Here is a 25,515-nt window from a genome sequence, read left to right as displayed (position 1 = left end):
TGTAATGGTTGGCACAATGATAACATCAATAATGGTCACTGACTTTTATCCATTCAAACTTACTTGTAAATTCTAAAATATTTTAAATAAACACTTAAATGTTTTCCAATAACTACTGGGTTGTAAAAGAATGTCCTAACAGAAGTGACTGGTCTTTGATAAGCTTTAGCATCACTACAAAAAGAAAAAATAATATCCTTCCAGTCTTCTACAACTTTCAAATACAGGTTTTACTAAACTGGATTTTAATCTCACTTTACACTACTTTAATATCCCAAAGGATGAAATTCCTATTGCCAAAAAAGGGAGACCCACATTCATAATGTCAATAAGAGGAAGCACAAGGAGGTAGTTTCACCTTGTTCTCCTAAAAAGATGTTTAATGTTTTCAGGGATGTTTGAAAGCTTTTGTATTTCCACTTTACAGGCTTAACTAGAGCTATTGCTAAACTTTGTTAATAGTTTGCAGAGTGAATTATATATATGATTCACAGGGCTAGAAATTTAATTTTAGTTTCTGTTTTTCATGTGGCACACATTTTATTGAAAAGAAAAAAGCTAATTGGTAATGTTATAAATGGAATTGGCCAAAAGTTTTAAATTAATAAATACTTTTAGAAATTGTGTATTTGTGCCCTGTATAGCATATAATGGTGAAAGCAAATGAACTGTGTATTATGAACACATAGAATATCAGGGGTAGAAATTAACTTGCTCTCTGTCTCTAAATTCTAAAATTATAAGCAATAATTTTGGTGGATTGCCAGAGGGTCAAACTAGATGAGATTTAAAATTGTCTAAAATTGTCAACAGTGAAAAATCATTATTGTAATTAAATACAAATGTTTTTAAAAAACAAATTATCACTATGTTTGAATACATAGTCCCACATTCTCATAAGGCTCTGGATTTATTATTGGAATATATTATGATTCCACAATAATATGTATAGTTTTTCTTTTTTCTTTTCAAGTTCATAATTAAATAGCTAACCATTTAATTTCAACCCCTGAGAGCAGGTGAAAAGGAAAGAGGTCAGGAGTAGAAAAGAAAAAGAGTAAGTAGTTTTAGGAAAACATTGAAAAAAAATTGGGGGATATGAAAGAGGCAAGATTTATGATTTACAGATACAATGTTTTCCACTTACTCTTCACCCCCTTTTTCCCCTTTCTCTCCTTTTTGTATTGTTCCTTGAGTTTGGTAATTACTCCCTGGTCCACATTCCAAGCTTCAGGCATGAGACACTGGTCTTCCTTTTCTAAACAAAGTGAAACAAATGAAACAGCCTTTTTCAATGAAATATTAAACACTGTAAGTCAATAGTTATGAATGACATAACTATTTTCTCCTTAGTATCATTAATTTAAAAAAGACATTAGCTATATGTCACACAAAATACAGTATCTAAGAAATGGTGACCAATTCAATTTCCTAGGTAATAATATTAAATTTCTCTTGAAAGAGACGTAGAAAAAAAAGCACACGCACCTGGAAGATGTGAGTGACTTTTAGTAAATTAGGCCCCAAAACGCTATAATCAAGAACCCCTCATTTTCTGAGTTAGATTAGGATTGAATCACAAATTTTTTTATTAATTTACATAATGAGAGATTATTATTAAGAGATTATATAAATAGACTTCAATGATCTTTTCATTTGAAAAATGTTATGTTTTTGGCATGTGTTCATCAACAAATGACCATTTTTATTTTATAGGACTTATAAGGAATACTTGAAAACTTAATCAACCTACATCCAAAATTTAAAACAATTTAATCAATCTAATAAATTCCTTAAACAGGAAACAAAGCTTCTAGTAAGAAAAAAATTATAATCACTAATTTTCACTATTTCAGGAGAAGAAAATTTAAAGAATAAATGTTATATATATTATACTTACTATAAAATAATTTATATACTATATCAGTGGTCGGCAAACTGCGGCTCGCAGCCACATGCAGCTCGCGAGCCACGGTTTGCCACTCTGTTGACTGAGTTTGCCAACCACTGTACTATATAATGTCATGTGTTAGCTCAGAACTCTCGCTTGAACTCAAGACTCATAGATCCAACTACTCATTCTACATTTCCATTTGGAAGTCTAAATAGTATCTCAAACTAAACATACAAAATCAAATTCCCAATCTTCCCCATCCAATCTGTTCTATCCACAGGATTCCCCATTTAATTTGATGGCAATTCCATTTGCTCAGACAAAAAACCTCTCTTTCTTTAATCCAACATCAACTATTTCAGGAAATACTGTGTTTTTTTTCTACTTTCAAATACATCTAGAATCTGACTATTATTCAAATCTATACTACTTCCCTAACCACTCCCCCTTGCTGGAATTACTGCAATAGTTGTCCTCTCTCCCCACCAAGTCTATTATTATCAAGACTGGTTGCCCTGGGTTCTTTATATAGCATCCAGAGGAATGCTTTAACATAAAAGTCAGATCCTGCCATCCTTGTGTTCAAAACCCTACGTAATTTCGTCAGTTCTTACTATATTTCCCTTAGAAAAACTCTGCTCCAGCCACTCTAGCTTCCTTGAATTCCTCAGGCATACTACGGCTGCTGCTATCTTAGGGCATTTGCTCTGGCTTTCTTTTTCCCGAACACTTTCTCCAGATACCATATGCCTATCTCCCCTCATCAACTTCAAGCCTTTTGCTCAAATGTTATCCTCTCATGGCGCTTACCATGCACACCTTATTTTAAATTGTAATGACCCCACACCCACTACTCTCTATCTGCCTTATTCTGTTCTACATTTTCTATTTTCCATTGCATTTATCATCTTCTGACATACTATTCATGTACTGTGCTTAGTGCCTATATCCTCATACTAGACTGCAGGGACAACAGAAATAGAGATCCTCACCTAGAACACTTGCCACACAGAAGGCATTTGATCAATATCTGTTGAATGATTGGACTAAAACAAAAGAAACCAGAATAAACAGTAATCTGTCTATTCTTAACAAGTTCCAATTCACAGTTTTAAAAAAAATGGTTATTAGGCCAGTGGATATACTAAACACAATTTTTTTTTAAAAAAAAAAAACCTCAAATTTTTTATAGACATAACTATAATCTATCAAGAGTAGAAAGTCTTTTTCCAGAAAGAGCTCATAATAAAAAATGTTAATTTTCATCAACCAGGTCTTAATCATTAATTAAATTGGGTGGCTTCTGGATCCTAAAATGCCTTCAGTTGTGTGATTTTAAACTAGTCTTAATTTTTTAAAAATAAAAACATTATCCTTATTATAATCTTAACTAGACTTATAATAACAATAGCAATGAAAGGTCTTAGAAGTTGTGTGATACAATCTATTTACTTGGCAGAAACTAACAAGATTCTTAACCAAAGCATATTCACCTTTTTAGGGGTGTGAGGAGGGATAAGGGAAGCACTTAAAAATGGTTTAAATGTCCATTCAACTACACAGGATTTGCCATCTAGTTTTGTTAATTGCTTAAAAGTGGAATGCTTTGAATTAGAAGTATAAAACACGTAAGATCCAAGTCCTGGTAAAGAAACCTCCAGTTGACTGAAAGACTCCATTCACTCATATTCATAAACAAAAATACCCAGAACACTATAAAGAGTAAGACAGCTCAGATGTGGGAACAGTGCCTCGGATTTTTGTAGCAGGCTAGGTTAAAATGTACACACGGTTATCATATAATACGTGAGACCATGACTCACGCCTTAAAGCTAAGGAAGTTACATATGGGACAGTGAAACTGTATTTGGAGGAAAATAAATCCCAATCACCACTGCAATAAGAATGGCAATGAAAAGGGCCAACTATTATTCAGATGTATGACTCCTTAAAGAAAGACCTTTGTATAGCACAGTGGATCTAGCTATATTGGTAAAATTGTTGCCTGAAATATTTGAATAACTTGATATATAAGCTCATCCTATATAAGAAAAGGCAAATATGCAAATTGACCGAATGGTGGAACGACCAGTTACTATGATGTGCACTGACCACCAGGGGGCAGATGCTCAAATGCAGGAGCTGCCCCCTAGTGGTCAGTGCGCTCCCATAGGGGGAGCACCGCTCAGCCCGAAGCCAGGTGAGCACAGTGGAGGTGGCAGGAGCCTCTCCCACCTCCGAGGCAGCGCTAAGGAGCAGTGAGCTGAGCAGTAAGGAGCAGCAAGCAGGTGGGAGGTAAGGAGCAAGGGCTCCTGGACTGTGAGAGGGATGTTTGACTGTGCTTAGTGCCTATATCCTCATACTCGGCTTAGGCTCGCTCTCCCCGAGAGGTCCCAGACTGCGAGAGGGCGCAGGCTGAGCTGAGGGACCCCCTGAGTGCAAGAATTTTCGTGCACCGGCCCTCTAGTTATGGAATAAGACAGAAGAGAGACTCATTTCACTTTAACTTCCTCTGATTTCCAAACTTTGTTCTGGGGAGGGGAAAAAGGTCAGTCACTAAAATAGCCATTATATTCACCATATTATGATTTCAAGTGATTATCCCAAATAATTCTTCAAATATTTGCCATGAAAAATAAGTGGTATTACCATTATCAGATCCCTGAAGGAAAAGGGACAAGAAAATATTAGGATAGTTACTCATTCTCTAACCTTATCAGTCTTTAAAGTGCATAGACTATAAACTAAGGATGTTCTAACATTCTTTAACCTCGAGAAAATTTTCTCTCATTCCAAAACACTTGTTTTAACTCCTGTTAGACGTTTGAAATATTAAACACCCTTAGAACAATTCACACACAAAATTTGATGCCTTTGCAAACTGACAAAACCTGACTGGAATGATAAATTACAATTTTTAAACTTTACTTCTTTTTGTACAGAAGATGCCAGAGATGAGCTCTCTAAATCCTCTAACACAGCAATTTTCAACCTTTTTCATCTCATAACATACCCAAGCTAATTACTAACATATTGCAGCACACCAAAATATATATTATATTTTTTGCCAATCTGACAAAAAATAGTCATAATTTTGATTCATTCACACTGACGGCTTTTGCTGTGTTGACTGGTATCATTTTTTTTTTTTTTAATTTGACAATCTAAGGGAAAAGAGATCAGTGCCCCTGACTAAATAGTCAGGCATTGTATGTTTTAAAAATTCTCACAGCACACCTGTTGAAAATCACTGCTCTAATATATTGTCATATTCAATTTCCACAAAATCTAGATTTGCAAGTTCTACTGCCTAGGCAGAAAATAGAAAACATTCTATATGTGAATTCAAATTATTTTCATACTGCATTACTTCATTTTTTTAAATGAAGTAATTACTTATCAATCTTCTTTAAATACACACAACACCCCCTAGACAAAAGGTGATGGTAATAAAAAAGTTCACTGGATCAACATTTCAACATTATGAGAGATTTAAAGTGTTCTTTAAGATGTTGCCCTCCTGGAAAAAATATTCGTTTCTTTTCTTTACATAATGTCTCTGGTTGGATCCAGTATCATTTCCTTACCCCAATCTGTTCCGTCACCGGCACTTCTAGATTCACTGTCGCCTTCCTCTGATGTAACCAAGAAGTCAAACTCCTTTAGAGCTTCTTCTGTATCTCGATCGTCACTGCTCTCAGGCAATGCTTTTTTCCTAACAATCTATTGAGAAAACATGCCAAATTAAAATATATTATGGAAGTAAATAAGGAAAAAGGTACACTTTTACCATTGAATGACAAAACCCAATTATTGTTTTCTGCAGAAAGTGTATCTTTGTAATACGTATTCAACAGTGGAAAACAGATGTCTCTTTAAAAAGTGTATACATTATAATATTATACATTTTAAAGTAGTAATTTAAATTTTGTTCAATGATTTCTTGTTGTAAATTAATGAAATCATATATTGAAAACACTAGAATATAAGACACTTATTTATATTAGATAAAATGTGTACTGTATTATAAGAAACATAACCAAATCTTGTATTTCTTGGATACAGTTTGTCCAAAGAAAGAAACACTTCATAAAACATTGCAAGAGCTTTCAGAATATAACCATGATCAATTTTAACTGTAATACATCATTCCCTTATAAAATTTACAATCACAAAAACTACAAACTCAGTAATGCATGCCTTAGAAGCTATTCTGTTTGTGCCCGGGGGGTCGAGGAGTAGGGAAGGAATTCCCATTATTATTTCTACTGTCTCAAACTTGCATCAATTTTCTCCAATAACTCTCTATATATTCAAATTTTTCCTAAAATATGGATGATTCAGAGTGAGACTTGACTTAGATTTAATAGCAAACCTACTAAGGGCTGTAATATCTCATTTTTATATATTTAGGAATCTCTGGAATCACAAATCCAGTTGGAAGATCAAAACTTAGCCTAATGCATGCAGAGATGATTATTTATTTATTAATTAATATATTTTATTGATTTTTTACAGAGAAAGGGATAGAGAGTTAGAAACATTGATGAGAGAGAAACATCGATCAGATGCCTCCTGCACACCTCCTACTGGGGATGTGCCCACAACCAAGGTACATGCCCTTGACCAGAATCGAACCTGGGACCTTTCAGTCTGCAGGTCGACGCTCTATCCACTGAGCAAAACCGGTTAGGGCCAGAGATGATTTTTAAAAAGAATACATTTTTATTGATTTCAGAGAGGAAAGGAGAGGGAGATAGAAATATCAATGATGAGAGAGAATCATTGATCAGCTGCCTCCTGCATGCCCCCTACTGGGGATCTACCTGGGCTGTGCCCTGACTGGAAATCAAACCATGACCTGGTTCAGAGGTCGACACTCAACCACTGAGCCACACCAGCCGGGCCAAAGATGATATTTGAGATCTATATGCCAATACTTTTTATGAATTATCTCCTTTTTGGTCACCTCCACAACCAGAAGCCCAAACAAATTAGGACAATAGGTTTGCAGCTTCTTTTGAAAAAATGGACTCAGTATCTCCACTTCTCCAGACCTCAGCTTCTTCACTTCATGCAAAACAGAAATAGCACGATCTAATCAAACTTTATCAATGGACTATTTTGAGTAGTTTAAACATATAATGGTTCAACATACAGATCAATGGGACAGACTAGAGACTCTAGATAGAAGTAGACTCTAAGAGATAAGGATTACCTGACTTGGATGGCCCTGCTCTCATGCTCATGACTGATACCACTTGTCAATCACAGCACTTTTAATCTAAAACCAGACACACCCTCAGGAATCCTTCTCAATGCACACTCCAGGAAGCTACTACCAATAGAAGAAAGCTGGCACAGTGGATGAAACCTACTCTGCCTTTCCTGGTATATATAAAAACAGAATAGGAGAAATCAAGGATTCTTAAATGATGCTAGAATAATTGGTTTAACTATTTAGAATATTTCCCTAAAATCAAGAACTACTATAATATTAACCTAAAATCAAGAAATGCTATAAAAATATCTGGAATCGTAAATTCAGAGTCTGAATGTATTTTCAGCATTAGTTATTACTAAGTATGGTATTAAGTCACTAAACTAACTCTCTGGGGGGAAAAAAACTGTTTCTAGGTCTCATCTCCTCTATATAACCTAATGAAGAAGGAAAATAAATGGCAAGATGAAAACCACTGTCTATCAAGTATCCAATTTAAACAAATAAACAAAAACTCCTATATTTTTAATGGTGAGACATAGAAAAAAGTGAACTGTGGTTACCAATGGAGAGTAGATTAGTAAATGGGAATGGATGGAGTTTATTGTACTAAGCATGTATTACTTTTCTTCCTTATATCTAAGGTTCCACCTCATTCCTGCCCAGAGAAACAATAATCTGGAAATAATAATTTGACAGTCTCTGATGGAAGCAGAGGGCATAAAGAACAAAGAAGTCACATTTAGAAAATACTTATAGTTAAATATATCATTTTCATATATAGTGTCTCACATTCTTCACAAAATCCTCTGGGGATAAGATGGGTGTGTATTATAATCCTCATTTTACAAACTAAAAAGTTAAGCCTGAAGGATTAATAAGCACAGATAATTAGTAACAGAATTGGGACTTAAACCCAAGGCTTTTGACTTCAGGTTCAGTCTGCTTTCTATTACACTTACATTCCTCCTCCCTCTTCTTAAATAAAAGTGGAAGAGAAAATGTGATTATTTTCCTAGTCAAAGCAAAGCATGCCCTCATCTCTTTAAAAAAAATAGGAGAAAGAAAAGGAGGCAGAAGGAAGAAGAGAAAGAAGGGAGTTGAAAAGGAAAAAAGTAGGGAGAAAGAAAAGAGAGGAGGGGGAGAAGAGGGTAGGAGGGGATAGAACAGAGAAGGGAAGAGAAGTGAGAAAAAGCAATTTAGAGACATCTCTTATTGTAAGAAACTACCAAGGGAGAGTCAATAAACTTATAAAGATGTAAGCAAAATTACAGAAAAACCCTAAACAAGCTTGAAGAAACCTAATGGAAGAGTTCTGAAAGTCTGTAGAACTTGTCTACCAAAGCAACCCTGACAAGAAAACTGCATCAATTAGAGTTGATGCCAGTTGCCGTTAGGCACCATAATGGGTCTGTCAGTTCTACTGTCTTATAGCAGCGAATAACAGTGCATTGTTACAGCACACAATGTTTACCAAATTCACCAGCTCTATAGAAATGTTGAAATGTTTAATGAATTAACAAAAAGTCAAAAAATGAGGTCCTTAATAGAAAGCTGCTATACTAAAAGTATTCCTGAGTGTGCAATAAATACTAAAAACTTGTATACTTCTTCAAATTCATGAAAAAAATAAAGGTTTAGGTTGAAAGATATGTATTATTTTTACAGTATGCATACAAGTCCCTAAAAATAATTATATCTGAGTTATCCAACTCACTGTTGAAGTATCAATGACGCTTTTCTCTCGTTCATCAATGTCATCATCTTCGTCTTCATCACTGAAATCTGCAGCTGCACTTTCAGGGAATTTGAAATTATCCAGTACAGAGGCAGAATCTGTTAACTCAGATTTCCTGGTTTAAAAAACATGTACACCTTGCTCAGTTAATTTTTTAAACTCAACGTAAGAATTAATCTGTAATATGATGCACTATCTTCTGTTTATACTGTAACTATGTTTCCTCAAATAACATTATGAATGACATTGATTCTTATCCATGGAAATATAATATAGGAAGTGATTACTTTTTAAAGTATTTTGCAACCCAATCTATTTAGATTAATGGTAATGTAATGTAAAGAACCCCTCCTGATTCAGATGTATTTTGATCCTAAGTTAACTTTCATGTATTTCTTCTTAAAAATATTTTTTCTCTCTGCCAAACTTTATTCTTTTCCTCTATGCTACTCTTACTATTACACATAAGTTTCCATAACTAAAAAATAACTAGAAAATGTCATTTTTCTCTGATGCAATCTTATATTTCTGAACAGCTAACGAGCTGAAAAAAGCAAATGTGCACTTCAAGTTACTAAATACAATATATTACTCAAATCAACATTTCTACAAAACTTCATCCTATTAGTGAGCATTAAACTTTTGGAAATGATTTCAAATATGTAAGATTTTAATTTAGTTCCCTAAAAATAAATCTAGTAAACGATTACCTAATGACCAGAAAGGATGATTTATCTCTAGTTCATTAAAAAATGTTTTAGAAACAAAGATATGTCTATGAAAAAATATAGCCACAACTATGGACAAAATTTTCAAGACAAATAATAAATTTCAAATCTGCTGGAAGCTACGTTTGAGGTTTTTCCACCTTATTCTTCACCTCCACATAATTAGACATTCAAATAATATCCTTGTCAGCTTCCAAAGATAGGTCAGACCAAAACACAAGACAACTAGAGTGGTCCTTTCTGAAGGCCTTTATACTGACTTAAGTTAACCCTTTAGGTAAAACTATAAGCAAGAATGCCTACATTGTCTATGTCTACATAGAGAAACAATCTACATCTCACATTTATAAAAACAATTTAATGTAGTTTTAATTATTAATGAATACATTTAAGAAGACTTCAATGACATCTGTTTACAAAAGTCATATTTTTGAACCTTTACCTAAATCTCATAATTTTAGTTTATGGTCCAGAGAACAGAAACTATGTTCTCACTAAACAGCGATTTTCAAACTTTTTCGTGTCATGGCACACATAAACTACTAAAATTCTGTGGCACACCAAAAAATACATTTTTTGCCGATCAGACAAAAAAAAAAGGGTATAATTTTTATTCATTTACACCGCATGGCTATTGTTGTGTTGGCTGTTATCATTTTTTCATTTGCCAATCTAAGGGAAAAGCCATCAGTGCCCCTGACTAAATAAACAAAAGTGGCTAAGATAAGGTTTACTTCTAAAGGTTTACTTCTTAAAAATTTTAACTGAATTTCCAAAATAAGATCTTTTATGAAGTTCTAATAGTAAGTGACTAAGCTTCAGGATATTAAAATCTGTATTAAATCCATAAATTTCAAGCTAATATCTTAAATAAAAAATATTCTTAAAATATCATAAACTCTAATCACTGTGTTATCTTTTAATAAATTTTAAATTCTTATTAAACTTTATTATAATTATTTCTGTAGCAGTCTAAAAGTGCAAGTATCATAAATATCACCCATAAACCAAATATATTTAATAAAAACTAAAATTATAGCTAAAACACTTTCCAGACAAAATACTTACCCAATCATTGCTGTATCTTTAACTTCACCTTCTGTGCCATTTATGAGTGAGTCCTGATTTTTGTCATCTTCTCTGTCCGTGACATCACTTGAAAAGCCCAACAAAGCTCGCACTCGTTTAGACTTCACATCTAGAATAGTATCTGTGTAACCCACCTCCTGTAGATACCTGTGTATAAAGATGATCCTTACAATTCAGCCATACTGGATCAGCATTCTATAACTTAATACATAAGTAAAAGTATTTCTTTAAATTCAATGCCTGCATAGGATTTCACAGAATAGTACTATGCTAGTACGACTTGCTAATAAATAATCTTCCAGCTGCAGATGGAGCTGTCTCTTGCAGTACCAGTCTCTACCGTCACTAAGAAAAATCAAACAACTATACAATACTCCATTCATTATATTTGTCATAAAAAGAAACTGTTTCTTAATATACCTAATAGCACATTCTTTCTTTTAGGCAGGGTTGGAGCAATCTCACTCTCAGATAAATTATTTTATGATAGTAGTTGTTATACTCAGTAGTCTTTTTACATTTCTGATGTAAAGTGTCACTATTTAAGATCTAAAGAGAATGTTTCTGGTATACATAGTTTCCTCTATGATATACAATAAGACAGTATAATCCAAAGAGTCACTTCTACAGAAGGAATGCTTCTATTCTGGGACAACTGTAAAATGAAAAATGTAGACCACAATTCAATTATGGAATGTGGGATGCCTGGGTACATGGGGAGAGGGGCAGCAGCACAGAATAAAAGAGAATAGGCTTTGTATTAGCCTAAATGGGTGTAAAGCCCATTTCTGCCATTTTCGTTCTGTTACTTTAATTCTGCTGAACCTCAGCTTTCTTTCCCTTAAAAGAGATACACTTAGTAAAGTGCCTGGTATATAGAAGGCACTCAATTTCTATTAACAAAAAAAGATGACCAAAAAAAAAGACCAAAAGGGGTAGTGGCAGGAACATTAAAAAGGCAAATGTCCCTAATAGCACTATTAATAAACGTGACTGACAAATGTTAGGCATTAACTTATAAGTAAGCATCAGTCTATGGGATGAGAGAGAAAACAAAGGTGGACAAGATAAGCAGTCTAAGGTCAATTTATTTCAAGACCTGGTATTAATAGTTATTATAACTCAAAGAGATATCTCAGAAAGATATGTGACTAAAATGGAATAAGTGCATCCTATCGAATTAAGACACTCATTTTTCAATCCTATTCAATATTTATAAAAAGGTTTTGATTAAAATTTAGATAATAAATTTCTAACTTCCCTAAACTTAATCAGTTGTTCTTACAAACTAATACAAAGGTATTATGTTTTTCCATTTTTAACAAATAATATTTGATACATACTTCACTTTGGCAGTAAAATCACATTACAAATAACTGTTTTGAAAACTGCACTTTCCATAATTTGGCTTTACTAAATAGTTACTTCCTCGTTCACTGATAAAATGTCACCTTTCCTTTAAGGGACAGATTATGAGTCTTCTAAAGCTTTTGCAAATATCTCTTGGATTTCTCACTATAACAACTTCCCAATAAAAATCCCCAGCAGATTAAGAACACGTTTTTATTTATAAAAAGAAAATGCATAAATCATATTTAAGACCAAAGTCAAGGCACTAGTGAAAAAATCCACTTATTAAATACTAGTGAGCCCTAGCCACTTTGGCTCAGTGGACAGAGCATCGGACTGTGGACTGAAGGGTCCCGGGTTCAATTACGGTCAAGGGTACATGCTTGGGTTGTGGGCTTGATCCCTAATATGGGGCGTGCAGGAGGCAGCCAATCAATGATTCTCTCTCATCATTGATGTTTCTATCTATTTCTCTCTCCCTCTTCCTTCCCCTCTGAAATCAATAAAAATATTTTTAAAAATAGTTTAAGTACTAGTGAAATCTCATTTTCTTTTAACTTCAAGTAGATAAAAAAATAGATATTTGGAGACATTTTATTATTCCCTTCCCATCACTAAAAGGAATGGCTGGCAGGCATCCACTTTGGAAATTATAGATTTAGAGTATTCACAAGCGATCTCAAAAGTCCAAAACAGCAAATTTCATTTTACTGAGGCATAAACCTGAATACCAATTTCAAACATGATATGCAAGGACCAGGTAATGAGCTGGTGAGTGGGTCTCGCCCACCACCTGACATCTGAACCTCAACCCAGCTCTGCTGCCTCCTTATAGTCTCAACTACCCATTTCATAGGAGAAAGTACATGTTAGTGCAATATTTGCAAACAGGGGGAAATCAAAAAGTTCTTCAATCAATTAAAAACAGAAAGTTTAAAAACACAAATTTAAATATAAATACTAATTAAACATATTAAAAGTTGCATATTCATGTATAAAAGATGCAAACTTTAAACTATAAATTTAAGTGTATGTAAAATCTAGAAGCTTAAAATTATACTCTTTTTGATGAATCTAAAATAATGAAAAGTATTTATGCCTTATAATTCTTATTAATATTTAATAATTTATAAATTCCACTATAGGGGGAAAAGTGTTTAATTTGAAAAAGGAAAAGTAATTCAATTAAGCTTTTCACAGCAGCAGCATAATAATGAGAAAAATTATTCTACTGATTTGAAAATAAAAAACAAAAATAATCTCATGAAAATATCTGCTGCTTCTCTTTGACCAGGAGTTACTTACTGTCTGAGTAGCTGACGACCTTGTTTCCACATTAACTGGCTATTTTGTTGTGGCTGCACCTCTGTTTCATTACCTTCATCTAGAAAACATTAAATCATAATAAAACCAACTTGTCATATACATTAGAGGGTATCTCTAGTCATAAAAAATATCCAAAAATATTTATAAGATTAAGAATATGTAAAACTGCACTGTAACGTATGTTTCAGGACCATGTAAATTCTGTTTTTAAGTCAAATTTCCGTAACAAACTCTGAATTCATTACTGCTAGTGGATCCCCCTCAGAGTTGTAGAACTGAAATAAAAACATTTTCCAAATCTTTAGGCAGCTTGGGAATTTCGCTCTAAGACCAAGACCTATCCACATCAAGTCACACAATAAGAGTCCTATAAAAGTATCTGAAGCGCCAGGACAAGTGTGGAATGAAATACCCAGGAATGATGGCTTTTAAGAAAAGCCAGTTTGATTAAAGAGTAGGTAGGAAATAATCTCATTCCAAATTTATTTCCTTTACTAGTTATTAAATGAAAACGTCAAGTATTCTTTTTAAGACATCCTTTGAATGAAAACCTTGTAAAGCTTAAATTCATCACTTGGTAGACGCTGAATCCTTTCAAGAAGGTGGTAAACTAAAAAGAGCCTTCTCTGTGTTAAGTCTAAACTAAATAATTTCTAAACTATAGCATGGCTCTACTTTAAAAACATAAAAAAGTTCACACTTTCCACCAGTCCCTGATTAAACTATAAGAAACTATTTTCTCTACAGGGTTTTATTCAAGTGAATATACAAGAAAGGCTGGGTATATTTGTTTTATGATATTTGATATTACACATTTACTGTGCTCCAGATGCTGTGTTAAAATGTCTACAATATCTGTTTTAATCTTTACAAACTCAAGAGATAGGTGTAACTACTAGCCTCGTTTTAAAGGAGAGAAATATGAGTTTTACAGGTTAATTGAAAGGTTTGTAAGTTAGAAGTAGAGTTATAAGTATTGACATCATGTCTAACTCCAGAGCTCATGTATTTTCCTCCATATGCTATCACTACAACGATAAGAAATTAGAGAAATACATAAGTTTTAAAAATTAGATCTTGCACTTTCATTTTTCTCCTAAAATAATGAGGCAAAGCTCTGTGATACACCATCTAGAAATATCAGTACAGTAGACCAAGGGTAGAAAGTGCGGTCAGGAGGATTAAGTTAACTAAAAAAGGAAAATTACTTTGGGATAACTTCAGGGGGTATACTTTCTTAAAAAAAAAAACAAAAACACACCAAAGGTCTCAATACTAAAGAAAAATGACACTAACCCACAAATTCAGGAACTGTGGATATAATACAGTATGTTCCAATACGTCCCCTTAATAAGTCAAGTGAATAAATTGTACTTACCATGTAAAAACATTTACATTTAACATTTCAAAAACTAAAATTTCAGATGTGAAAGAACTTTTGAGGTCATCTAATTTCCCTTAAGAACTGGCCTAAATCCTTTCTATACCATCCTCAAATATAATCAACTGCCTTTGCCTACTCTAGCAGCCAGTGATGTTACCAAAGTGTGGTATATCCATTCAATGGAATACTACTCACTAGGAACAAGGGATGAATTAATGACATACACTCATATGAATTTCAAATGCATTAGGCCAAGGGAGAGAAGCTAGAATTAAAAGGCTACATATTGTCTTTCAGGAAAAGGCAAAACTACAGAAACAGAAAACAGATTAGTGATTGCCAGGAGATTAGAGTGTAAAGCAGGGGTGGGAAACATCTGGCCAGTGGGCCTTATAAGGCCCATGAAAACATTTGGGCTGGCCCTGCCAAGGCATTAGGGGTGAGATAATTAAATGTTTGACCAAATATAGAAGGGTAACTTTTAAGTTGATAATTTTGTATGACCCGAGAACAATGTTATAAATATCCAAATTGCCTTTGGCAGAAAAAAGGTTCCCCACCCATGTTAAACAATTAACTTGTTCGTGATCTCAGAATCCTAAAACTTCTGGTGGGCAGGTGTAAAGTAGAAGTAGGTGGGCAAAGTTATTTCTCAAAGGGCTGAGAAGAAACTTTACTTGTCTAAATCAATCATCAATCAAGACTGAAAAAATTGTACATAGGAAAGAACGAACACAGGGAAAAGCCGACAGAGTACAGAAACTACCTGCTGACAAGAAACCGCGAGCAAGTTCGCAGGGTTCTGGCGCACTTCTGAAGAGAGACGTCCGTTTGAAAGAGTTAAACTGAATGCATATTTAATCACATAGGCCCCAGTGCATGAATGTTATTGAGTGCTGCGAAGACGAAAGGAAGAATATTCACTGGAACCCCATTTGAGTTTTTCTCAGCCCATCCCCTCATTTGAGAGAGAGGACGTCGTGGAAGTCCTAACCTCCAGTACTTCTGAGATTGTGACTGTTTTGAAGGCAGGTCGTCAAAGAGAGAATTAAGTTAAAATGAAGTCTTGAGGGTGGGCCCTAATCCAAAGTGACTGATGCCCTTCTGAAAGGAGACTAAGACAGCAGTTGAGTAGCTGCAAGAGCAAACACATGGCCTACAAAGCCTAAATATTGCTATCTGGCCTCAAAAAAACTCTGCTGACCTGCTCTAGATCATAATCTATCTGCTTGGTCTTCCCCATTTAGGTTCCTTTTGTCTTCACTTCCTTCCCTCTGGAGTTTTAGTTCCAAGTCTATCACTTCAACCATTCTTTTGCCAATGTACTCAATTTTCTTGTACCCTTGTTTTCCATGAATTCAAGTATTAACTATTTTCATTCTATTTAGCAAGTGTACAGACCAGTGCTTCTATAAAAACTCATGGTCACACATGTCAACCAGACCCTTAGCTTTTCTCAATCCTACCATTTCTTAGTTTGTCCTCTGTTCATGTTATAAGTCTTCTCTACTTTTTGTAAACCTCTCATACACTCTTAGCAGATAATTTTGTCTCAAACATAAAGCTATCATATTAAATACCCACCACCAAACTGAAACCCTAACCTACAAACCCATCACCTGACTTCCTATATTCTCTCTTGGTAACAATAAAAGACATGCTCCCTGTCATTCTCTACCAATGTTCAGAATCCAATCCCTATCACGTTTTCAGATACCTTCCTATTTTGTATATCTCTACTTTCTCCTTTTTATTTGCTCCTCCTCTACAAAATACATCTCTCACACACACTTCCTTCACCCTTTGTGTCCTGTCATCTATTACCCTGTAATCCCTCTCCCTCACCTTCACAACCCAAGCTTCCTGAAAGTTGACTACACTTAGTCTTCATTTTCCACTCATGTCTATGTTTCTGTCCTCACCTCTCTTCTGAAACTGCTTGCAATAAATTCTTAGTGATCTGTTTGTCACTAGAGTCTTCAATTCTCTAGACATTAATCAGTAATAATCAGTAATGCTGAAGGGTCCTTACTTCTGAAAACCATCTCTCCTCTTTGTTTCCACTGGCTTTCCTCCTACCATTAGGACAACTGTTCTGAGTTTCCTTTTCAGGATTCTATTTTTCTACCAGTTTTTTTTTTAATGTTGCCATTCCTCAGAGTTCCATTTTAAATTCTCTTCTCACTCTGCATAAAGTCCCTGGGTGAGCCTTCCACTCAAATGTCTTGAGTGCCAACAGTACTATATGGTGGTGCATCTCAATCTACATATCAAACCTATACCACCAGCCTAAGCTTCAAACCCACACACCTGTCTACTAGCCACCTTCACTTGATTGCCTAACAAATAAATCCAGAAGTGAATCCGCCATCTTCCAAACGTGCTTATAGTCTAGTTTTTTAAACTAGAAGTGTGGGAGTCATCTTTGATTCTCCCTTTTTTTCATCCCCTACATCCAAACAAGAACCAATTCCTGCAGATTTTAGGTCCTATATATTTCCTGAATACACCCACTTCTCTTAAACTCCATTGTTAGAACCTTTGTCTGGGTAAGCTTCCTCATGTAGCCAGATGGCTGTGACAGTCCTCTAACCAGTCTTTCTAATTCCAGTTTTGCTACTCCCTAATCCATCTTCTAGATTGAAGAACAAATTTGATCACAAGAGTCCTAATTAAGTCCTTCAAATGCCTTCTCATAACTCCTAGAATAAAGTGTAAACTCCTTAACATATTTTACAAGACCTTGTAACAAATTTTACTGTCTCTTCCCCCCTGGTTAACTCTCTAGTTGTATCTATAAACATTAATTTCCTCCCTCCAAATATTAGCCAGTTATTTAATTTCTCAAATGTGGCATATTCTTATCTCAGAAACTTTACATGCAGGTGGCAGCCAACCTCCCCTTTCCTGCCTCCCTTCCACTCTCTCTTAAAAAAAAAGGAAAAAATATATCCTCAGGTAAGGATTAACAAAAAATAAATAAAATGAGAATAATATTATCTTTATTAAATAACTATTTTTAAAATTACAGTTAATATATATAAAGCCCCTAGTACAAGGCAGGTATTTCAGTAAGTGATATATAAACAATAGTTGATATCTTCAGATATTTGATCCAGGAATTTAATCTGAAATTATGTGAAAAACAAACTCACCTTAAAACATGGCACTAACTTTTGAACAACTTTTCTTTCTTTTCCTTTACATCTACTAATAAGTAGTATCTGATTGTTTCCAGATACTAGTTTTGTATTGTTTGGTGGGGTGAAGAGGAAGGTAGGAGAAGGATAAAGAAGACATAATGCAAAGTGCTAATAAAAGGTTTCAGCTGTTAAAAGATGATCTAGTTACAGAATCTGCTGTGATGACCAAGTCCAAAACAATTTTGACCTGAAACTGAGGGATTGGGCTCATTGGACAAGGAATTCCCCTGTACTTAACGAAAAAATCTTTTACCTCCACAGTTCCTACTCTTTCTCTCAGGATTTCAAGGGCATTCTGTACTTTGTACTGCACATCTCAAAGTTCCCATTAATATTGGGAAGACCCAGTAAGAATCAGTTATGTTGCTGTATGTTTCCCCATGAATTCTGATCCTTCCAGTAAGTGTAGAACATAAGCAGAAAATGGGAAACTAAAAGTAAAGGGAGGGGGATAAAAGAAGGAAGGTAGTGGAAAATGATCTAAATGACACTACATGATTAGTGTCAAAAGATAAGTAGGTCAGAAAAAATAACTAACATGCAAATAACTAGAAATCAACTTTCAGTTATAAATATTGTAGCTACAAATACTTGATATTAACTTCTTTTTAATCACTTGAACTTCCTTTAAAATTAGCTTACCAGAATCATAGCTTGGAGGCTTCATATCTCCCTGATTCAATTCTGTCCCATATTTCAACTTGTGGTATTTGGCTCTAACAAAGAAATGAGAAAATACAAACCATCTTAAAACATATTTAAATAAACTTTTAGATATTCAATAGGAGTAGTCATCAGTTTGCAGTAGTCCTAGGTAACTTTCAAAGGCCCATAGCCTTCCAAGATGTCAAAATCATAATACAAAAGCATTTGCCATTACTATTTTGTTGTTAGCCCATGAAGTGCTATTATAACAAATAAAGGACTAACACTGGGAACCGTACATCTTCTTTCTGTACTTACTAATGAACCATATTAACATGCTAGCTTTTGTTGTATTCAAATTTTCTTGATAACTGCCAGAGTATTTTATTATCAAAAGCAGCAGAAAGGTTTGGATTGTAAAATAAACTTGTAAAAGACCTTTTTCAAAATTGAGTTTTTTAAAAAGAAAAATCATCTATAATACGTTGTGTCTTGTCAGGCAATTATGATTTGCCAAGTATGCATTATATTGAATAATCCAAAGGACGGAGGGGGAACCAGCCCAAATCATGAATATTGAATAAGATATTCCAGCAGAAATAAATAATTTTTTTTTAATAGTCAAAGTATCCTTTGCCTTTCTTTGCAGGAAGAACTCAGGAAAAACTGTGAACAGGAATTCTTGTCTTCTCTTGCTATATGAATATTATTATTTCTGGTTAGTCTGACTTAACCATCTCATACTTAACCATCTGAGACCAGAAAAATAAACTAGATAAGGTAAAAAATTTTAAGATTAACTAAAATGGCCACACTTACTTAATTTATTTGTATATTTTAATTTGTTTGCTTCCCTGAAATATTGAGGCCATTTACAATAAATATTCACTATAATGAGACTGGGATAATAACAATTTGAAAACCTAAGTAATAAAGAGGTAATGAAAGAGTAACATAGCAAGCCCTAGCCAGTTTGGCTCATTGGATATAGCATTGGCCCTCGGACTGAAGGGTCAGAAGTTTGATTCTGGTCAAGGTCATATGCCTTGGTTGCAGGTTCCCTGGGCGCGTTCAGGAAGTAACCAATTGATGTGTCTCTCTCATGTCGATATTTCTTCTCTCTCTATCTTCGTCCCTTACACTCTCTCTAAAAAAATCAATGGAAAAATATCTTTGGGTGAGAATTAACAACAACAAAAATGAGAGAAAAGAATAGCGTAGCCAACTCTGAAAGCTTTTTTTTGAAAATTAATTTTATCCTTATAAAAAATTAATTGAGCACTTACTATAAACTTTTTATATTTCAAGGAAAGTATAAAGAAAATGAAAATTATTTGCTCAAATATATGAAGTACTGGAATTCTTCATATTATTTTACAATAATTATTTTGCAGTTACAACAGAAAAGTAAATGTTTTATATTATATAGAAGAGAATCTTATGAAAACCTATAAAAATTATAGACAGCTGATGTTCTATTTCTTAGGGTAGGTGATGGGTACATCATTATTTTTTTATATTAGTCTTTATGTTCTGCATAGATATAAAATGTTTTATAATAATATATATCCATTAAAAAGGAAAAAAATATTTGTTTTCTAATATGGATTGATCTCTAAGCTTAAGTAAAAAAAGCAAAGTACAAAATACTATGTACATATGTGGTTTATATGTGTGTTATGTATATTTCATATGCATTGAATATTTCTGGATACATGACACATAAAACATCAGTTAAAATGATTTCCTTTGGAAAAAGAAATCAGTGAACTGATGCAGAAGGGAAACTACTTTGTGTTATTTGGCGAATTAACCATATGCATATGTCTTTTTAAAATTTTTTTAGTAAATATTTTGTCCCAAATAATTTAGAACATTTTTCCTCTACTCCCAATGCTTCTCTTAATCAAAGATTTCCTCACCATACTAAACATTTTCTAGTCTACCTCAATGTCTTTGTATTAATGTTATTATAAGAGGGTAAGATTTAGAGCCATTAAATTGACTCAAAGTAACAATACCTCTCAGAAGTCACAACACTAATTGAAAGTAACTGACTGAGGACAGAGTAGAAGTAGCAATAAAATTTTATGGAATTAATTTATATATTTTTGTTGTATGCATATAAAGAAAAACATTTTCAAACACAAAATACTGCATTATAGTATCCTTAGGAAAAACTGCAACAGAGCTACAAAAATGAAACAGAAAATATTGAAACACTAATTGAAAGTAACTGACTGAGGACAGAGTAGAAGTAGCAATAAAATTTTATGAAATTAATTTATATATTTTTGTTGTATGAATATAAAGAAAAACATTTTCAAACACAAAATACTGCATTATAGTATCCTTAGGAAAAACTGCAACAGAGCTACAAAAATGAAACAGAAAATATTCTATGCAATATATACAACAAAAAATAATAAAACACTTGAAATAACACTTCATAAAAAATTAGAAAAAGACAAAATAAGTAAAGAAATGCTGTGTTTACAAGCTGGGTTCCCTTAAAAATAATTTCATTATATCCAATAAACGTACTGAATTCTTATAACACGCCAGGCACTGTATTGGCTGCTGGGAACAACCTGCAACTTGTAATCAATTATAAGGGTGGAGGCAAGAAGATGCCTAAGGGACAGAAATGTAAATAAATAACTATAGCGCACTGTAGGGTAAGAGCTCAGAATTATATCAACTGTCTTATTAATTCAGATAAGGAATTAGCTAATTCTGTCAAAGGTGGTGTCAAAGAGACCTACCAAATTGGAGGTAACACATGAGATTTTAGCTAAAGTTCAAAATACCATCAGTTTCCCCACCAGACAAATGAACTGATATAGAGGGCATTTCTGTCAGAAGAAACATCTTAAAGTTCCTCAAAGTGTGTGTGTGTGTGAAGTGAGTCAAAAAACAGCTGTGTGTGTAAGTATGTGTGTGAATGTGTGTCATGTGTGCATGTATATGTATAGGACTAGCAAGTGTCCTGGATGTAAAAGATTTTACTAAGAAGAATTTTGAAATTAGCCAGATACTTTTAAGCAGGGATATAATATCTGTGTTTTAAAAAATTAGTCCAATGAACATGAAAATATCTAAGAGCTCTAATTTCACAAAGAAATAATTTATTACACTTTAATAGTGCCATTATATCAGGAATAATCTCAGATCATTCCATGAACTTCAAAAGATACAAAATCAGGGACTCTTTTCCAGGAAAATCCCATTCGTTAAAAAAAACAAAACACCACTTTCCTGGACCAGGCCAGTCTTTTCTCTCTTCTGTTCTCCAAAGTCAAACTACTTGAAAAATAAGCGACTGTATCTGTCTCCACTTTATCTATACTACTCACCCCTCGATCCCCTATGATCTGGTTTATGTTCCTGCTACCTCACTGAAGCTGTTCTGGCAAGGATACCAACAAGCTCTTAACTGGCAAATCCAAATGACTATTTTCAGTATACAATTTACCTGGAGTCTGTTTGGCACTTGCAATTGTCAAACTCCCCTTTTCTTGCTTCCAATATACTACTCTCTCCATCCTTCTCCAACCATTGTTTTGTTGGCTTTTCTTCCTCTGCCTTTTCTTTAAACATTTCCATTTCTGTGACTCCTGTGGGTTCTCTTCTCTTCCCAAAATATTTGTTCTTCTTGTCTCAGCTACTCCTATAACTTTACCCACAATATTGATGTGTACATTTCTAGTCATGAGTCCCTCCCATATTTGCTTTTAAACCCTTAATTCTTATCCTTTTTAAAATTCTTAATTGTTATCCTTAATTCATTTGCTAAGTTCCAAAACTCATACTTCAAGCCAGAACCCTAGGAATCTTTAAGTTCCAAACTCATACTTCAAGCCAGAACCCTAGGAATCTTCAAGCCAGATTCTATATCTTTCTTCCTCATCTCCTATACCCAATCATCTTCCAAATTACATAAGATTCTCTCTATTTAAAATGTTTCACAGCTGATGCCTCCTCTATTCCTGCAGCTACTATGCTATCGTGTCTCATCCTTGACTATTACAATCTTCCTGCCTGTATTAACAGATTTTTCCAGTCCATCCCCCAAAATGAAGTCAGAATGATCGTTCTAAAATCTATTTCACACTATTCCATACTTAAAACCTTTCAATTGCATGACAACTAAATGCAATATGTATTTCTAGACCAGAAAAAAACACACCTATAAAGATCATATTAGAATATTTGGGGGGAAAATGCTATGAAGATCATCACTGGAACATATGAATATGGGCTTTGTTAGATAATGGAACTATATCAACATTAAATTTTCTTAATTTGATAATAAGCTGTAATTATAGAATGGAATGTCCTTGCTCTTAGAAAATATATAGGGAGGAATTTATAGGGAGAAAGGATATAATGTCTGCAACTAAATAGGAAATGATTTAGGAAAAACTATGGTATATTGTGCATGATGACAGTTAACATAGTAAAATGTGGTCAAATGGATAAATCTGGGTAAATGGTATATGGGTCCTGCAACTTCTATTAGTTTGAGATTATTTTAGAAAGTTTTTGAAAATTTTCAATATGACCTATTATGTGTAAGATAAAAGTTTCAATTCCTTAGTTAGGCTTTCCATGATATCATCAAATCACAACTAACGTCCTTCCTTCCAATACACAGTAATTATAAATTTCAGAACACACCAAACTGCTTTATTCTATATAAAACATATCCTCTCTACTTCCTGAACCTTGTCTATCTGGCAAACACATTATTTTTTATGATGTTCAAGCCTCACCTCTTCTAATTACACCTTCCTTTCTACTTCCACCTTCCAGACAGAAATATCCACTCCCTTCTTTGTGACCCACTGTATGCCACACAGACTTCTCCCACAGCACCGATCAGACTGCACTGCACTTTGTGGCTTACAACTGTGTTTCCAGTTACGTAAGCCAGTAAGGACAAGGACTATGACCTATGTTTAGGCTCAGGTCCAGCACAAGTGCTTAAACTGGATGCACAAATTAATATGTTTAATTGAGAAGGCACACACACACACACACACACACACAATATTCTTGGTTACTATAATATCTGTGTATTTCAATTCTTCCATCTTACGAATACTATAATGTTCTGGTACAGAGTACAGGCTTCAGAATCAGACAGACCTAAGCAATCTGAAGCACAGCTCTACCTGACTGCAACTCTATCCAGTCACTTTGTTTTTAAGCTTCAGGACCTGTAATATAGTAGTTAATAAAGTGTCCATTTTATTATTTCTCACTTCACTTATGCCTATAATTTAGATAGCTTAAAGTCTCAAATATTCAAAATTACTACCTTTAAAAGTCTGGGTGTTTTTTTCTATCTCCTCAATACAGTTTTCAATCAATTTCTCAAGGAAAAGAACTGCCTATTTTTCACTAAGAAGTGAACCTGTTGTCAATCTCATTTAAAGATGCCACATGAAACTGAACACAAATTCCAATAAAGTTTTATTTCTTGATATTCATAAATATTGTCTGCTAAATGTTATTTTATGGTAGTTTTGCAAACAGCCCATACAGCAACTTCAAAATAATGAGTAAAGAATGTGATCACCAAAAATAAAGCAAAATAGAGAATTTCAATATATCTATCAAGTACTCAAAACAAAGAATGGTTTCACACTGCTGACGCACACACACACACAAATCCAAAGACCATCATCCATTAAAGCAGTGGTTCTCAACCTTTCTAATGCCGCGACCCTTTAATACAGTTCCTCATGTTGTGGTGACTCCCAAACGTAAAATTATTTTCGTTGCTACTTCATAACTAATTTTGCTACTGTTATGAATCGTAATGTAAATATCTGTGTTTCCCGATGGTCTTAGGCTCTACAGCAGCAGTTCTCAACCTGTGGGTCGCGACAGATATTTACATTACAATTCATAACAGTAGCAAAATTACAGTTATGAAGTAGCAACGAAAATAATTTTACGGTTGGGGGTCACCACAACATGAGGAACTGTATTAAAGGGTCGCGCATTAGAAAGGTTGAGAACCACTGCATTAAAGCAAATAAACCTAATTTATATGAAAATTTCCAAAACTCTCATCTATGACGTATTATCCTTGACTTATGACCCAAGTTTTGTTATTTGAGTATCTCAGACACTAGCAAACTAGAAAAGTAAGGTTTGCTTATGGAGAAATATGAATAGCTGATAGCAAAGGCACAAAATACCAAAGAGGTCTATAAAAAGATTCTCAACATAGTCTGCCAGAGCAATTTTTTTCAAAGAAAATATATCAAATTGAGTAATATTAGATAAGAAAATAGTTAATAAAAGCATTATAGAATTTCCTTTACAACTAAAAGCTATTTCAATTCCATAAAGAAATGGATATTAAAGATTCAATAAGTACATGTTTCTTAAGAAAGAAGAGGGTATGGTAAAATTGTTGCTAAAATTTTTTAAATTATATAAATCAGTTTATTGGTCATTATTAAATGTTAACAACAAAGTAAAATTAACATATTACAACCATTATAAATATTTATTACAGATGACATTTCCTGAATTCAGAAGCATGAAGTATTAAAATTTAGATTTAAGAACGGCAGAAAAATTATTCCAAATTTTAAGAGAAGACTACCTTGCATTTTACTGAATTACCTTTCCTGTTTAAGAGCATACTCCAGCATTTTGATCCTCCTTACAAGATCCTTCTTCAAATTTTCTTGACCTTTCCTTTCCCCCTGAAGAAATGCAATCTGGGCCTGAGTAGGGAAAAGAAAGATACAACTCAGTTTAGAGCAAATAAATTTTTTTTAAAACTCAGTTGAGGAAAGAACCTTTGGAAGATAGAACAGTTAGAGGAAAAAAACATTTCCTTTACATATCTGTCACAAAGTTTGCAAGTATATAGGAAGGCATTGGCTGCATGGGAAAAAAAGGGGCTTAATGT

General features: G+C 33.8%; 1 protein-coding gene across 3 annotated transcripts in view; it reads right to left on the bottom strand.

Annotated features, from left to right (window-relative positions):
- The window catches only part of STRN (striatin), a 74,411-nt gene that overhangs the window by 21,816 nt on the left and 27,080 nt on the right, over positions 1–25,515 (bottom strand). For all 3 annotated transcript variants that reach the window (XM_080686428.1, XM_080686427.1, XM_080686429.1), the window contains exons 2-8: positions 25,224–25,327; positions 18,576–18,649; positions 13,326–13,404; positions 10,650–10,817; positions 8,833–8,968; positions 5,482–5,617; positions 1,148–1,258 (exon numbers count right to left, since the gene is read on the bottom strand). In XM_080686428.1, the coding sequence (XP_080542554.1) occupies positions 1,148–1,258; positions 5,482–5,617; positions 8,833–8,968; positions 10,650–10,817; positions 13,326–13,404; positions 18,576–18,649; positions 25,224–25,327 (808 nt within the window). The remainder of the gene's footprint in view (positions 1–1,147; positions 1,259–5,481; positions 5,618–8,832; positions 8,969–10,649; positions 10,818–13,325; positions 13,405–18,575; positions 18,650–25,223; positions 25,328–25,515) is intronic.

Source organism: Plecotus auritus (genome assembly GCF_963455305.1).
Source record: "Plecotus auritus genome assembly, chromosome: 8".
NCBI lineage: Eukaryota > Metazoa > Chordata > Mammalia > Chiroptera > Vespertilionidae > Plecotus > Plecotus auritus.
Note: the sequence above shows the minus strand (reverse complement) of the source record. Positions and strands in the feature narration are given on the sequence as shown.